Source organism: Phascolarctos cinereus, unplaced genomic scaffold, assembly GCF_003287225.1.
Source record: "Phascolarctos cinereus isolate Bilbo 61053 unplaced genomic scaffold, phaCin_HiC Scaffold_726;HRSCAF=1367, whole genome shotgun sequence".
Classification (NCBI taxonomy): domain Eukaryota; kingdom Metazoa; phylum Chordata; class Mammalia; order Diprotodontia; family Phascolarctidae; genus Phascolarctos; species Phascolarctos cinereus.
The window spans coordinates 357,898,631-357,913,968 of NW_027556098.1; the positions used below are offsets into that span (position 1 = coordinate 357,898,631).

A 15,338-nucleotide genomic window follows, 5' to 3' on the forward strand; every position below is an offset into this window, starting at 1 on the left:
TTTTTTAAAAACAATTTATATTTTATTATAAAATGAATACTGAAAATACCAAATATGCCACAATACAAAAACTTAAAAGTGCCAATGCTGCTCTGGCTTTGCTGAGCTCTGGCATAAGCAAGGACTGTGTTGTTTAGGCAGCAATGACTATGCCCTTTTGGGACTGAAATGGACGCTGACCACAGGGCCAGGTGAAAAATGTAGTGACTATCCAGGATTTTCAGATGCCCCAACCACAGAAGTACTGCACTAGTGTTCTCCATCGCTTGGCATGGCAGAAAAGAGGTGGGCAAACGACGGGTCAAGAGGAAAGAGGTCACCAGAAACGGCATGTGAGGAAAATAAATGGGAGATGAAGAAAACCTCAACATTCTCAACCTTACTGAGCTGCCTAAGAAAGCAGCCCCCAAAGTGTTTTTCTGTCACCTCCAAGGGTCCTAATCTAGGGCTTACAGATTAGTGTGTAGCAGACTCTGGCAAATACCATGCAGGGTCTGTTTGTGGGAAGTAGACTCTGGATAAAGCCCCAGGAGGAGACAAAGATGAAGCTCCTGGGGTCCCCATCTTCACGAAGCAGCAATACACACATGTATATAATGTGCTTTGTGGGGTTGACATATTATTTCCAATGGAGCTGGAAAGGAAGGCAGTCTGTGGTTTTGTGGGCCCAAACACTTTCAGTGGCAGGGACTTAGTATATAAAAGCAGATGCCCTTCAAGGGGAGGGAACAGGAAGCAGCAGGGCTCCGAACCCTGCTGGCCTGGAGGTGACCGTAAAGAGTTCAGAGCAAGGGGGTCCACTGGCAGCCTGTTTAAGGGTCTGTCCAGTGATTTCCAGCTTCCTAACACTTCAGGAGAGATAAAGTATTCTGGTTACCTGACCCTCATGCCCCCTCATTCAGGTCAGATCTTCCGCTAGTTTTTATTAACTAGCTAGCACCGGGGGTATTAAGATCAGCTGATAGGAATTCAGCTGCTTTCAAACAATCCTGGTAATCCCCTGAAATGGGCAAGACTTCAGCTTAGCATGGTAGTTCAGCAAAATGTTTGCAAAACACATGAACGAGCCCATGCAATCATAAGCGTCTTCATTCATTTTTGTTCTAGACAAGTTTCCAGCACCCCCATGGCCGGGAACTGTTGTCTTAACTTGGAATTCCTCTTCTCAGTTTTTGTTCTCTGGACTATGCGGGGCCTTAAATAGCACCAAGTCACCTAAGTCAGGCAAAAAGATGAAGAAAGATCTGGGGCTTCGAGCCGGCCATGCTCAAAGCGATTTAAGCAGAGCTGTTTGGCTTAACTCATTTACTCATCTGTTTATAAGGGGAGGTTGAATGGAAAGTGAGTGATGGAAAAAAAAAAGAACATCAGTAAAACATTTAAAAATGAAGCAATGACAAGCTTGGCCCCAAAAAGGAGAAGGCACTTCCCCCTGCTCCTTGGCAGAGACTGGTACACATGGGTATGGAACATTTGTGTAGTATATCAGATTTTTTTTTTGGATGTGTTTTTTTCTCTTCCTTTTTTTTTTTTTTTTTGGTAAAGCAATTTCTTTCTTATAAGGAAGGGCTCTCTGGGAGGAGAAAGAAGAAATGTATAATGTAAAAACAAAATATGTGAATAAAAATCTATTTGAAAAAGATAAAGTGTTTTGTGCAAAGCTGATAATTTACTTCTGGGTAATGCCACATCTTCAGTCTCCTCTGAGGACAGCTATGCAGGGACGAACACCTGGGAACATTTCAGTAACGTTCCCTGTGCCTTTTGCCTGGCGAGGCTCAATGTCAATGGTATGTGTGCCTGGCAGAATGCTTCTGAAAAGGACCAAAATGAAAAATGGCCAGTTGGTCCAGAGTTCTTAAAGAAGGTCACAGGTCATTAGAGCAGGAAGAAAGCTTAGAGTTCGTCTGGTCAATGGGTCTGTGAGCTTTTAAAAAAATTTATTTTGATAGCTCTGCTTCAAAATAGATTTATTCCCTTTGTAATACTATGTCTTTCTTCTGGGAAAGAGCCCATAGGCTTTACCAGACTGCCAAAGGTGTCCACGACACAAAGAAGATGAAGAAGCCTTGATCTAGCCTGACTCCATTTTATAGATGAAAAAGCCAAGGCCCACAGAAGAGGGGGCCAGGAAGTGCAGGCTCTGGCCTTTCACTTTTAGCAACAGCAGCACAACAGCTTTCTAAAGCTAGCATTTTAAGTTTTCCAGAAATCTCTTTTGTATAAATGTATATATAATTGAGTCCTAGCACTGTACCCCCTACTCTGGCTAGACCATAAACTCCTTGTGGGCAGGGACTGTTGCTTTGTCTCTTTATCCCCAGCTCCTAGTCCAGCGCTTGACATAGAGTAGGTGCTTAATACACATCTGCTGGTATTGAGGATGCCCGTATAACTTTGGACAATCATAGTTTTCAATGGGCCTTAACTTCCTCCCCTGCAAAATGAGGGCTGGACCAAATGACCTTTAGACCTTCCAGCTCTAAAGCCTCTAACAGCTAAGTCAGTACTTCTCAGGGCCTATGTTTCCTTACCAGTAAAATGAGGGGGTTAGACAAATTATTTTGGGGGCTCTAAATCCCTATGACCCCTACTGGGGGAGGTAGCATGTTTTTTAACAGCAGCAGTAGCCACTTTCACTTGGAATTAGGGGAAATCCCGTTTGTCTGGCTTCCTCTTTTGGCCCACCCAAGTCTCTAACTCTGCTGCAAATCTCCACCTAGACCCTACCCTTCCTGAGTCATGCCACCTTCGAAAAATTCAAATTCACTTGCCCCTTTCCCCCCTTTTGTTCCAGGTGACAGAGCAAGCCAACCTGCTAGACTGAACCTTAGCAGCAGGGCCACCAGCTTTCTGCTTTGTCCCTTTCAGGCAGTGCATGTGCATATTAACAGTGCCTCTCCAACAACCTCAGGCCCTCTGGCAGGCTAAATGAGGCAGTCTTGAGAGGAGGGGACACTTGGCAGGCTGGCTCTCAGAGAACAGAGGATCAGTCCTGGTAACAGTATTTTTCAAAGCTCAGCTACCTTGGGGGCTCTTGTTAACTATGCTAACATCAAAGGTGTGGACACTGCATGGTGTAGTGATATAAGAGCAGAGGGCCTGGGCTTCAGTCACTGCTTCTGACACACAGAAGACAGGCAAGTAATTTAGTTTCTTGAGTCTCCATTTTTTCATCTGTAAAAGGGGTCCTCTTGACCTCACAGGGCTGCTGTGAAAACAGCACCTTTATTCCTTAGATTAAAAAGAAGAGCTCATACAGCTTGGGGAAGAGGGTTATGAAGCCTTCATTCCTCTTGGCCCAACAAATGAGACAGGGAGAATCCCATTCCTCTTCCCTCCCGCTCAATTAGGATGGTGCAGGAACTGGCTCTTTTCTGTCATTGTATCTCCAGGACCTGGCACGGTGCATGGCACACAGCAGGCACTTAACAGATGCTGGCTAATGACACCTGACTTTCCAAATCTGAAGATGGGAGGAAGAGGCTTCTTCAGCGTTCCCCATGAACAGGGTTAAGGCCCAGCCAAACTGGAGTCCTTCCTTCAGGGCTAGAAGCCACAATACCAAAGAGTCAAGTAAGGCAGAAAGTGGGGAGGGATAAAGTCTGGTCAAATCCAAGGGGTCAGAGGCGTGCTTTTATGAGCCTGGCTGATGACAATACAAGAGATTTTAAAGACCTTTCACAAATCTGTGAATGTGCTGGCTGGAAAAGGCCAGCATATATAAGACAAAGACAATCCTATGAGGTCTGCTTTTCAACCAGAAAGAAAACCGAGGCTCCAGTTTTTGGGAAAAGCCAATAGATCCTGGTCACCAGAATGGTAGAACTGTGGCAAAAAGAGAAATCTTACATGATGTCAGTATATCAGAGCTAGATAGGAGCCTGGATATCACCCAGCTTGACTCCATCATTTTACAGATGAGGAAACTGAGGTCAGAAAGGGAAATCAACTTACCTAAAGTCCCTTGACTACTTAGTGGCAGAGTTAGGACTAGAAGCTAGGTCTTTCTCTCAGGTCTGGACCTTTCCACTATACCATGCAGCATCCTGCTTGACGGCAAACTAGTGGGACAGAACTACAGCACTGGATCAAAATGTTCAAGAGGAACCTCCTGAAACCTTCAAGAAGAGCCAATCTAGCTTTACCATTCTGGCTCCATTAGCCCTGCATATAAGATGAAGTGACCCTGGAGGCAGGGCATGTCTTTGCCGTTTCTAGCTTAGATAATCATGGGATTTTTGAGCAAAACAAGCCCTGAAATGTCATCTAGCCTAACTTCCTTCATTTTATAGATGAGGAAACTGAGGGTCAGAGAGGGGAACAGACAGCCTGGCCCAAAGTCATGGAGATAATAAGCATATCTGACAGAGATGAGAGAGCAGGATACCTCGGGAAAGAAACATTCTCTCCCAGGGCAGGAGAAGCCTCACCCGGCCCCACTCACTAAGATAATGACAGAATTCAATGGAATATATTTGAAAATGTTACTCTGCATGGCTGAATGATGTGACACTGTGCAGAATGTGTTTGAGGATTAAATATGGAGAAGACACAACAGAACTGAAGCAGCTTTTCGGTTGACAAGACAGATTTACTGTCTCTTTTCCAATAGATGACCTCCCTCCCCCATTATAATAAGCCAGAGGACACATGGTAACAGCTACTTCTCATTTTGGGGGGCATTTAAAAGTTTCTAAAGCTGTCCCTTACCAATAGGGTAGATAATATAAAAACAACCACCTTCATTTTACAGAGAGGAAAAGTCAGAAAGGGAAGTGACTCACCTAAGACCCCACAGTAAGTATATTAAAGCTGGGACTGATATTAAAGTCAACCTAAGCCCAATGGTCCTACCATCTTATCATGATGCTGTTCTATTCAAGGGGCACAGCCTAACATAGACCCAGTAAAACAATTAAGAAACACCGAAGAATGTATATAGGGCTCCCAGGACCAGTCTCCCTGGGAATGCAACATCCCCAGCCAGCTCTGGGGAAAGAGCAAGCCATCTGGGAACCAAAAGCCCCCCAGGCCCCTGCTAAGCAGGCAGGCAGGGCAGGGAGCTTTGTGGCAGTGTTAGCGCAATGAGTCACACTTCAGTTATGACCCTGTTGGCTGCCACTGTGTTTTTTCCTTTTCTAGGAATTTGGTATGTAAGTCTTTAAAGAGAGGGGGAGAAAGGGAAGAGAGAAAAGAGAAAGAAGAGAGGGAGAGAAAGGGAGGAGAGAGATGGGGAGACAGAGAAGCAGAAGGAGAGAGAGGGAGAGGGGAAAAGAGAGAGAGAGAGGGGAAAAAAAAGGAACTGTCTCAAACCTAAAGTAACCCCAATGATGATTCAGTCATTTCACTTTTTCCATCAAGGGGTGAAGATCACCACTGTCATCATGTATTTCTTGTAAAAAGTTCTCTTTTTTGTTTTCCCTACACCAGAAGAGTTCCTGGCTCTTTTACCAGGAAACTGTACTGGAAGTCATTAGTTTCTTTATTCCCTTCTTTTAAGTCTGAGAGCAGAAGCAACTTAACCAATTGAAAGGCATGAGAAAAATCTGCTTCAAGGTAAAGAGGGGGATTTTGGAACTGATGAAAGCTTAGCCAAAAGGTGGAAGTGGCTGAATCACAAAGTTACCAGGGCAATGGAGAGAGCCCAGCTTTTGAGGCAGCACTTGGGCCTCTGGACACTCGAGGTCTCTGCTGGATTTCCAGATCCACGGGGGTACTCGCAGCAATGACAGAGGGAAGATTCGGACTAGCTGAATGGGTTACTGGGTCACTGACAGAAATAGTGATTAAACTGTTTATTATTTAGTCACACAGACCTCCCCTTCCAGAATATCACTGAATATGGACAGTGAGAACCACATGTCTTTTACCTTTTCTTTCTAAAATAAATGCTTTATTAATGTTTCTTTGATCACTGTCACTTCTGACAACCCATGCCTCATTCCATACCTGTTGTCTACCTTCAAGGCCTAGAGGAGGAGGGGCATGCTTTATTTACTATCAGTCCTCTCCAGTCAGAACGGAGAACCACCCAAGTGTTAGAGCCATGATGTGACAAAGGCACCACTCTAGTTAGACCAGAGGAGGGATGGGAATGCAGTGCTTTCTACTAACACAGGCCACCTCCTAGCTCTAAGCCACAGCCTTCCAATTCCAAACAGCCCGAATCTCAGCTGAAGAAGCCAGGTTTACATTTCTCTGAGACTGATTAGTATTAGTATCACCTTTAAGACATTCAAAGGAGCCACTTCCCGTTGACCCTCTTCATTAGCCCAAGTCTAGGATTTGCTTCAACACTCAAAAAGGGTTGGGGCAGCTAGGTGGCTCAGTGGATAGAGCATCGGCCCTGGATTCAGGAAGACCTGAGTTCAAATCTGGCTTCAGACACTTAACCCTTACTAGCTATGGGACCCTGGGCAAGTCACTTAATCCCATTGCCTAGCCAAACAACAACAACAACAAAAACACTCCAAAAGGGTTAATCAATAAAGAAAAGAATCAATGTACTCCTCGAAGTGCACATGCAGGCACTTGTGTCTGACGACACCTTTAACCACTTCTTTGTGGAAGTTGGAGGGTGTCCTTCAGCCCCAGATTTTGTGAGGTATCTCAGTGGTGCGGTGGAGAGAGTGTGGGGTCTGAAGTTAGGAAGACCTGAGTTGAAATCTGGCCTCAGACATTAGCTGGTAACCCTGGGCGAGTCGCTTACCCTGCTGGCCTCAGTTTCCCCAGCACCTCCTTCACAGGACTGCTGTGAGGATCAAGTGACATAAGGCTTAGTTCAGTTCCTGGAGCATAGCAGGTGGGAATCAATACTTGTTTCCTGCCCTCTCCCTCTGCCTCCTCAAATCTACTGCTGACGCTTCAGTCAGCTGGAAGTCAAGGGAGGCCCTGAGAGGCACCCCCCCCACCACTTGCTCCTGCAGATCTTCTTGTTCCTTACCACAGGGTCAGATCGTGACACTCTCAGAGTTTCCACAGAAAGCAGACTAGCTGGAAGTAGCTGCTACCTTACTGCCTGAGCCAGGACTGCCACTGACCTGTTGTGCCACGTCCTTTCTCTTCCCTCTTCAGGAAGGGATGGAAGGCCTTCAGCTAACACTTCTAGGGGTAATTACCTTTGGCTCTGAAAGCCAGGAGAGTCTATCTTTCCTGGTACATCAACAGCAAGAGGGGATAAAAGAATCGAATCCTTGGCATTTCTCACTGTATTTTTTTAGCCTCTGCACTTCCAAGATCACAGATCTGTAACTTTGGAAAGGACCTTTAAGAAAACCTCATCATTCTCTAATCACCCTGGTGACGAGCCCCTCTGCATTAGGCTATTTACCAAACAGCCTTATCCACTAGAGCCTGTCCTCACAGTCTTTCCTGCTTTGGTGGGATACCATAGTTTGGAAAGGGGCAGCAGCCTCAAAGAACAAGGGAGGACTGCATCCATGCCCTGATGAGAACTGTGTGTACATATAACTACACAGGGCTACCCTGTGTGGGGAGATAAGGGGCCCAGGCTGATTCATGGTGATATTCTCAGGGCAGTGGGTTCCCTGAACTGGGGATTCTAAGAAAGCAGAGGCTTCTGCGTCACTGAAAGGAGCTTAAAATTAGTGGCAGCTGAAAGAAATGAAGGCTGCCCAGAGCTGGGAGGAACGCAGAGTCCGACTCGTCCTTGCAGAGGAATTCACTTGCTCATAATACCCCTAACAAGTGGTCCCCTAGTCTCCTTCCTCAAAGACCTCCGATGAGACTCACCCATGACCTACAAAAACGCTGATTTTACTTTGGGGCAGGCTGGTAGAAGTTTTCTGTTTTATCTGAAACCTGCCTCTCTGCAGTTGCTTTGCATTCTGGGGCCAAGGGAGACAAGAGCTTTTTCACAAAGCTCTCTCCAAATATCTGAAGAGCTAAGACCATATTTTCTTTGCCAAGCTAAACACCTCTTGTTCATTCAACTGGTATCTATATATTACATGATTTCCAGTCCTATTTCTACAATAATCACTGTCCTACGGAAATGGTATAAGGCTTGTCAATATCTTTTCTAAAATGAAGGCGATCTAGCTGTGGCATAAACAGGGCAAAGTATGGTGGGACTGCCATCTCCTCTGTGCTGGCCCCTGTGTCCTTGAAGTCAGCCTAAGACTTCTGTCAGCTCTCTTGGCTGCCATGTCACATTCTGGATTTTTGTGGAGCTGAATCTAATCACCCCCCCAGTCTTTCCCACATAAACTACTGCCTGACCACCCCCATACCGTGTAAGTTTCTGAACCCAAATTGTTGGACTTGACATTTAATCCTCTTAAATTTGTGCTATTGTTGACAAAATCACATACAACCTCCCTCAATCTCAAGGTTTTAATGAGACAGTGAGAAAAAGGTTGCTTACCTTTTGTTTAGCACCATATTGCCAAGTTTCAGGTCTCTGTGCACAATATTTTTCTGAAAAACAACAGGTATTGAGAATATACTGATTTTGGATTTGGGTTATTTAGACACTCACAACAAACTCAAGGCTTATAAAACCTTAGGGCCTTTAGGGGCCATTGGGCCCAAGGCATGAACTCTAAAATGTCCCCAAAGAAACTGATCACAGAGCATCTGCTTGAATATCTCTAATGATAGAAACTTCTCCCACAAGTCAGAAATGCTTTCCTTTTCAGCTCTTACTCTGTTGTACAACCCTTGAGAGCCCAAGAATTCTATAACTTTGTTAACTCATATGGGAAGGAAACTGGATTGTAGCACCAAAAGTTCTCACTAAACCCACCCTACCATTCTTTTGCTTATGAATAGTTGCCAAGAGAGAAAGACCACTCCCTATAGTGCCATCACTGGTTGATCAACACAATATCCAATACTGTGGATGAAATGGTATTACCAATTGATTTATAAAAGGGGAAGCGAGCCAGATGCGGACAGCTCTAGCTATGATGAGAGCTTAGAGGACAACCAGGGACTCAAAATCAGGAGCCTACTTTTTATTTGCAATAGAATGACAAAGCTTTCAGACTGATTTCTAATATTCTAATCAATTGAGCCTATTTGTAATTGACTCTTCTAGGTCATCCTCTGGCCAGTTTCTAGGTCTGAAGGGCCTCAAACCCAAGAAATCTGCTGTGCGTGGGTGCTACTTCCTAACCTGGTTTACAATTAATTCCACAACTATCTTTCTTGAAGTTGCTGAGCCCCCATCACCACTCAGAAGGTTGAAAAGAAAGAAGGATTTGGCAAGATTCACTGTAAGTATTCTAAGTGTTAGGCAAGCTAAGATACTCATTCATCTTTACCCTTTATCTAGTACTTGAAAAGTGACACACTCTATGCTCTAGAGGAGAAAAAAGAACAGCTCAGCTTGGCAGCTGCTCACCTTATGCAAGGCTTCCACCACTCGGACTACATCATAGAATATAACTACCGTCTCCCTTTCACTGAGTCGCTTTTCCTTTATGACATAATGCTGGAGGTTGATTAGATCTGCAGTCTTGTCACTGAAGTCATGTGCACAAAGGCAGTCCAGGACTAGACAGATACGTTTTTTCATTTTCTTGACCATCCGAGTAGATTCCGCATCCTCAACAATTTCACAAGCTCGGTCCTAGGAGGAAAGGAAACATGGATAGTGGTTTTGTGACAGTCGTTAGCACTGGAGCTGCCCATTTGGATTATAGTATATAAAGGAACTCATTCAGAAGACTTTAAAAAATCAAATAACCAAGCCTACCCATGTACAGCAGAACAAGAAAGAGGGGCCTGAGAAGTAGTACATGCTTGTGGGACTGAAATGAAGTAATTATGGAGCCAGTCAACATTACCTAACCTTTGATGTGCCAAGAGCTACACCCAACAAGCCTTGTTCAGTGACTGGCATGGTGGCTCAGAGTAGCACATTCAAACATTGCCAAATTCTACAGCCAAAGAAGTGGCCATGTTCATAAATGGAAGGACTTATATTCACAAACAAGTGCTCATTGAGCTCCATGTTTCTATCAGAATTAAAGAGAGTTGAACCCAGGGCCACACACTTAAAGCAAAAGCATCAGATGACTGATAGGCTTCCTGTCACTCTTTTTTTTTTTTAAGGCAATTGGGGTTAAGTGACTTGCCCATGGTCACACAGCTAGTAAGTGTCAAGTGTTTGGTCTGAGGCCGCATTTGAACTCAGGTCTTCCTGACTTCAGGGCCGGTGCTCTATCCACTGCACCACCTAGCTGCCCCTTCTGCCACTCTTTTCACAAGGTGTGTTTTGTTGGGGTCTCTTAGGAGGATGAGATGGAGATGTTCATTCTCCCTGTCATATCGTTCTTCAACATCCCAGCCATTTCTTCATTGACCGACGGCCATTCTGCTTGGTTCTGACCCGTCATCATCATGCACCCCCACCCCCAACTCATCACCAGGAAACAACTCATCATCATGAATACTGCTTCAGCCTTGATCTTCACACCTCAACGGTGTCCTCAACTGCTTCAGCCCTCTGATTGGAAGGCAGAGAAAGACCTCCTCCCAAAGGCCCCTTTCACAGAGCATTCAGAATCCCAGCAATCAATCTCTTTACTTGCCCCCAGCTCTCTGCTTGGTTTTGACTCTACCATCGTCTTCATTATGCCCCCAAACCAGGTACCCTCTGGCATGATCTCTACTGCTTCTTTTGGCTTTCGTGTACTGTCATCCCCAGGCAGAGACTGGCTTTCTTATTTGCGTCCCTAGTGTTTAACATAGTAGCTGGCACACAGTAGGTGCTTAATAAATGTTTACTGTGCATTTTATTATATCTGGGTAGCAGTGTAAATTTTGTGAATAAGACAGTAAAGGTTAAGTAGAAGTCAGCTCTGCGAAGCACCTAGGATTTCAAATCCATTTTCACAAATCTTTTTGAAAAGCACAACTACTTCTTTCAACATCATCAATCCTACTCAGGGAGTGACGGTTTATTGCCACTTTCCTTCTTTAAAATTTAAGCTGAACTAAGACAGATAACAAGAAAGACTTCGGGTCTTTCATCCTCCTCCCCCTCTCTTTCACAATGTGCTCTGCTCACGGTCACCTGAGGTCACTAAAGATTCCCTAGAATCACACAACTCCAGTTATAAGTGACCTCAGAAGTCATCTAGTCCAACACTGTCATTTTATAAATAAGGAAACTGAGGACCAGAGCTGAAGAGACTTGGCCAAGTCTGGTCCCAAAGACAGTTCAGTGGCAGGGCTGCAACTAGAACCCCAGAGATCTCTCCACCACCCCAGGAGTCCTCTCCTTTTCCTTAAAACTTCTGAAGCACTTACTACGTGTACCAAACATTTGGTGCTTATCATATAGTGGCTGTAGTATCATCTTCGTATGCATGCACTTTATTTTCCCAACTGGATTCTAAGATCTTTGAGGTCAGAGATCATGCCTTATATGTTGTATTATTACCCAGAGCACCAAGTGCAGGGCCTGGTATAAAGGATGTGCTCAATACTTACTGATCGACTACTAAAGCTCTCTAGTCTTTTAAAATAATATATACAAGGGGCAACTAGGTGGTGCAGTGGATACAGCAATAGCCCTGGAGTCAGGAGGATCCGAGTTCAAATCCGGCCTCAGGCATTTGACACTTACTAGCTGTGTAACCCTGGGCAAGTCCCTTACCCCCCTGCCCCCCCCAATAAAATAATATGTACAAAAAATGATTAAATCACAAGTACTTTTAAAATAAGGACTCTGGTCCTCTGGTGTAAGCTGTTAAGAAAATAAAACTACTCTCAAAATACCCTGGATAAGAAACTTTTGAGTTACTCATTACTATTCTGGGTTATCTCCCAGAGTCTCTGAAAATAAATCTAAACACAAAGACCTCAGGGAGACAACTGCCACTCACTCCTCTAGACTAAACCGATAAGGAGCAAAGGTACAGCTACACCTGATCACCCATCAGGGGAAAGTTGGGAATGGAGCCATTTTTGTAGCCACTACTCTTTGCCCTCAGCTAATGCTTTCAGGGCTCCCAAAATAATCAGCCCCTTCCAGGACAGGTAGGAAAATGCCCTGGTCAGGACTGGTAACTCATTTCTTTTCTAAGAATGGTTTTTCTCTTCTATTTTAAAGGTGTTAGAGCCCCTTTAAGGACACAGATTTTTAACGAGCACATTTACAAAAGGATTCTTAACCAGCCAATGCCACTTGGGTGACTCATTTTCTGCCTGAAGGACCAGAGGGCCTGAATGAAGAGTCCAACAAATACCTAAAGGAGGTATCTTATTCATTGGGAAAGAATCTACTTCTGGTCATTCTGAGGTGATATGGAAGCCCCTGACTTCTAGTTTTACTGTTTTTCTTACATTTCTCAAGAGGTCAAAGCAACTTCGGAGAAGAGAGCTCAAATCTATCCCCAAATTCTTTGTGTCTTTAAGAGACTTCCTGGCCTTCCCCCTTTACCCAGAAAAGCTGCTTTTCAAAGAAATCATGACCATTTCAGATGTACACTGTTTATGCTCTGGCTAGAGTTGATTGTTGTGACCAAGACCACTGGGTCAGCCAGTAAACAATGTCCTCTGAATAACCTCCCTCAGCTCCGAAGGAAGCCCTGATTTGCTGGGGTGGTTCTGCATAGGAAATATCATTGTGAGGAATGGCTCTCTGGGGAGGGGGATGGGATAAAGAGAAAAAACTAAGTGATATAAAAACAAAAAACAACAATAAAAAATTCTTTTTAAAAATGAAATGAAGAGCTCCTGGAAAGCAGAATACCAAGCCCAGCCCAAGAAGTGGCAGGAGGCTCACAGAGCCAGCCATCCCCATTTCCACACTTTACCTGGAAGAGCCCATGGTGGTGAACTACGCCATCCTGAGTGTGGAGAAGGGAAAGCAGAGAATACTCCGTGTGTAACAGCATCTTGCCTTGCCTTTCCTCTTGGGTCTCTAGGCCTTGTTCCCCCCTTTCTTCGAGGGTCAGAATCTTTAGGGAAAAGGAAAAGAAAGCCTTACTATATTTGTTGTTCATTAAACAAAATGACTGCTAGGACTAGACTGCATTACTGGAGAGGTTTCACTTCTAATGCACATGGAAGACTGAACAGGCTCTTCAAATGGGACTGCTCTTTAATTTTATGTACATCTAAACCAAGAGTTGTACAGAGTGACAGAATGTGTGAATCTAACTGCTCCAAGGTAAAAATGTAGTCAGCATTACTCATTTGGAAGCAACACTGGCGTGAAGCTACCTAGGGTGCACAATTCTTTCAAGAATGCAGAAGTCAGGGACAGCTAGGTGGTGCAGTGGATAGAGCACTGGCCCTTAGTCAGAAGGACCTGAGTTCAAATCTGGCCTGAGATACAACACTTAGTAGCTGTGTGACCTTGGGCAAGTCACTTAACCCCAATTGCCTCACCACCAAAAAAAAAAAAAAGAAAAAGAAAAAGGATGCAGGAGTCAGACGTATTGAGGCCTTCTCTTCCACCTTACCTTTAGCTGATAGAAGTCATCTGTCCCATCTTTCCTTGCCAAACACTGGACAATGCTGGGCACTGGTGAGTTACCTAATCGAGGACCTGAGGGCACAGAGTAGAACAGATGTTTGTATTTAATGGGCCATGCCTAGCATAATGGGATGTCATTAAGATCATGAAGTCCCACATCTAGAGCTCCGGGGGCCTCCAGGCAGCCAACCCAACTCTGCTGAGTGTGAACATCTCAATCCTGTTCTCTCATTTAGACAGGCCAAAGGTCTACACTGGGCAGTCTTTCCTACAAACTGTGGTATTCCTAAAAACAAACTGGTGGGGTTTTAAAGTCTGCTTGAACAATACCATGTCTACAAAAAGAAACTTCTTATATATAAATGGGTGTGCTTGCAGCACTCCTTCTCTGGGCCCAGTGCTGTGGAGGGAGGTCCCTGATTCAAGCAGGGGAGGGACTAGACGATCCCCTGCTAGCTCTAAGATTTTGTGACTCATTATTCTCGTACCACTGACAAGTCCACGTGTCCAAGGGTATTGTGTCACGCAATCCAGCACATACCTAATCTCTGCCTCTCCAAGTGAGGGCAGAGTTTCCTAAGACCTGCTTGCCCAACACAGCTAGCTTCTGTCTACAGGCAATCTGGGCTTCTGGGTCAGCGTTTAGCACAGTGCCTAGCACGCAGCAGGTGCTTAATAAATGCTTATTAAATGTGACAGCCAACATTTACTTAGGCGGCTCAATATAATCACAGAACTGCAAACCCTAGAACACCAAACCCAGTCGGTTGACCCACCCCATTTCCATCATATTCTGGTTTCTCTTCACTTTGTAAATATCTCTTCTCCACTGTGCTGAGACCACCAAGTGCTCTTATTCATGAACCATCAGCCAAATTTTTAGGTACTTGAGAGTTACAGCAATGCCTTTCTAGACTGAATCATGCACTGCTCAGGCACTACTCCCCAGCAAACACGGGGTCTCTCAGGTGAGTCCTAAATCAAGTATGGTTTGATCTTGTGGTAAAATAGAGAAAATAAACCTCTCCTATGTCCACATGGACTCAGGTGGGGCTGGGGAGGGAGGAGGAGGACAAGCAGTTATTTTCAGGGAAAAGAGAAAGGCCTCATCTCCTCAAAGGAAAGAGTCCAAGTCAGTAAACACACATACACTCACACACGTGGTCACACACGAATGAAGGTATTCAGTTTCAAATATCTACTAACTTAACACCTCACAATTCCCCTGAGAAAATGAAAATCAAACAAACAACCTTTAGTTTACTACAGGAGCCCTGATAATGATGTGACTGAACCCACAAGGTCTGAACACGAGCTCATATGAGAACACTGCTGCTATCTTGTTACTTCATTCAGTCAGCACATGGAACAGGCTGTAAGCCAGCCTGCTCGAGAGAAAACTGAGAAATCTGAGTGTGACTTACCTAAGATAAATGGCCCAGCTCTCTTTGCATTATTCCCAGAAATGCTATTCCAAGAGCCTTTGCCCGAGCAGACGTTTCCCCAGCTCCTCTGTCTGATGCTCTCCGCTTCATCCTCAGCTCTGGAAGAGAAAGAAGAGATCCCCCCACAATGAATGACTAAGTCAGCTCATTCCCCAGACTTGGGGATAACACAAGCCTCTGACTTGGCAATGTATCAGGAAGCCACCTCCTCTTTCTCTGGTACAGAGGCAGTACTCTCTGACAAAAAGCAAAGGATTAACAGGGGGCTAAAGATGCCTGCAAGTCAGAAAGGGAGAATTTGGCCACAGAGGCAGGAAAAGCAGCACCTGCTGAATGATGCCAGGTGTCTGCCATGCAATGAAGGAGATTTCTGCAGATGCTGAAGGCAGTATGAGGCTGGGTCCGGGAACCAGAAGATCTGAGCCTAATCCCAG

At 44.8% G+C, this 15,338-nt stretch overlaps 1 protein-coding gene across 1 annotated transcript in view; it reads right to left on the bottom strand.

Annotated features, from left to right (window-relative positions):
- The window catches only part of STK40 (serine/threonine kinase 40), a 29,879-nt gene extending 14,881 nt beyond the window's left edge, over positions 1-14,998 (bottom strand). The window contains 6 exon segments of the mRNA XM_020983646.2: positions 8,390-8,442; positions 9,371-9,598; positions 12,795-12,938; positions 13,446-13,531; positions 14,884-14,931; positions 14,934-14,998. Coding sequence (XP_020839305.1) covers positions 8,390-8,442; positions 9,371-9,598; positions 12,795-12,938; positions 13,446-13,531; positions 14,884-14,931; positions 14,934-14,994 — 620 coding nt within the window. The 5' untranslated portion in view covers positions 14,995-14,998.
- Positions 14,999-15,338: the final 340 nt, after the last annotated feature.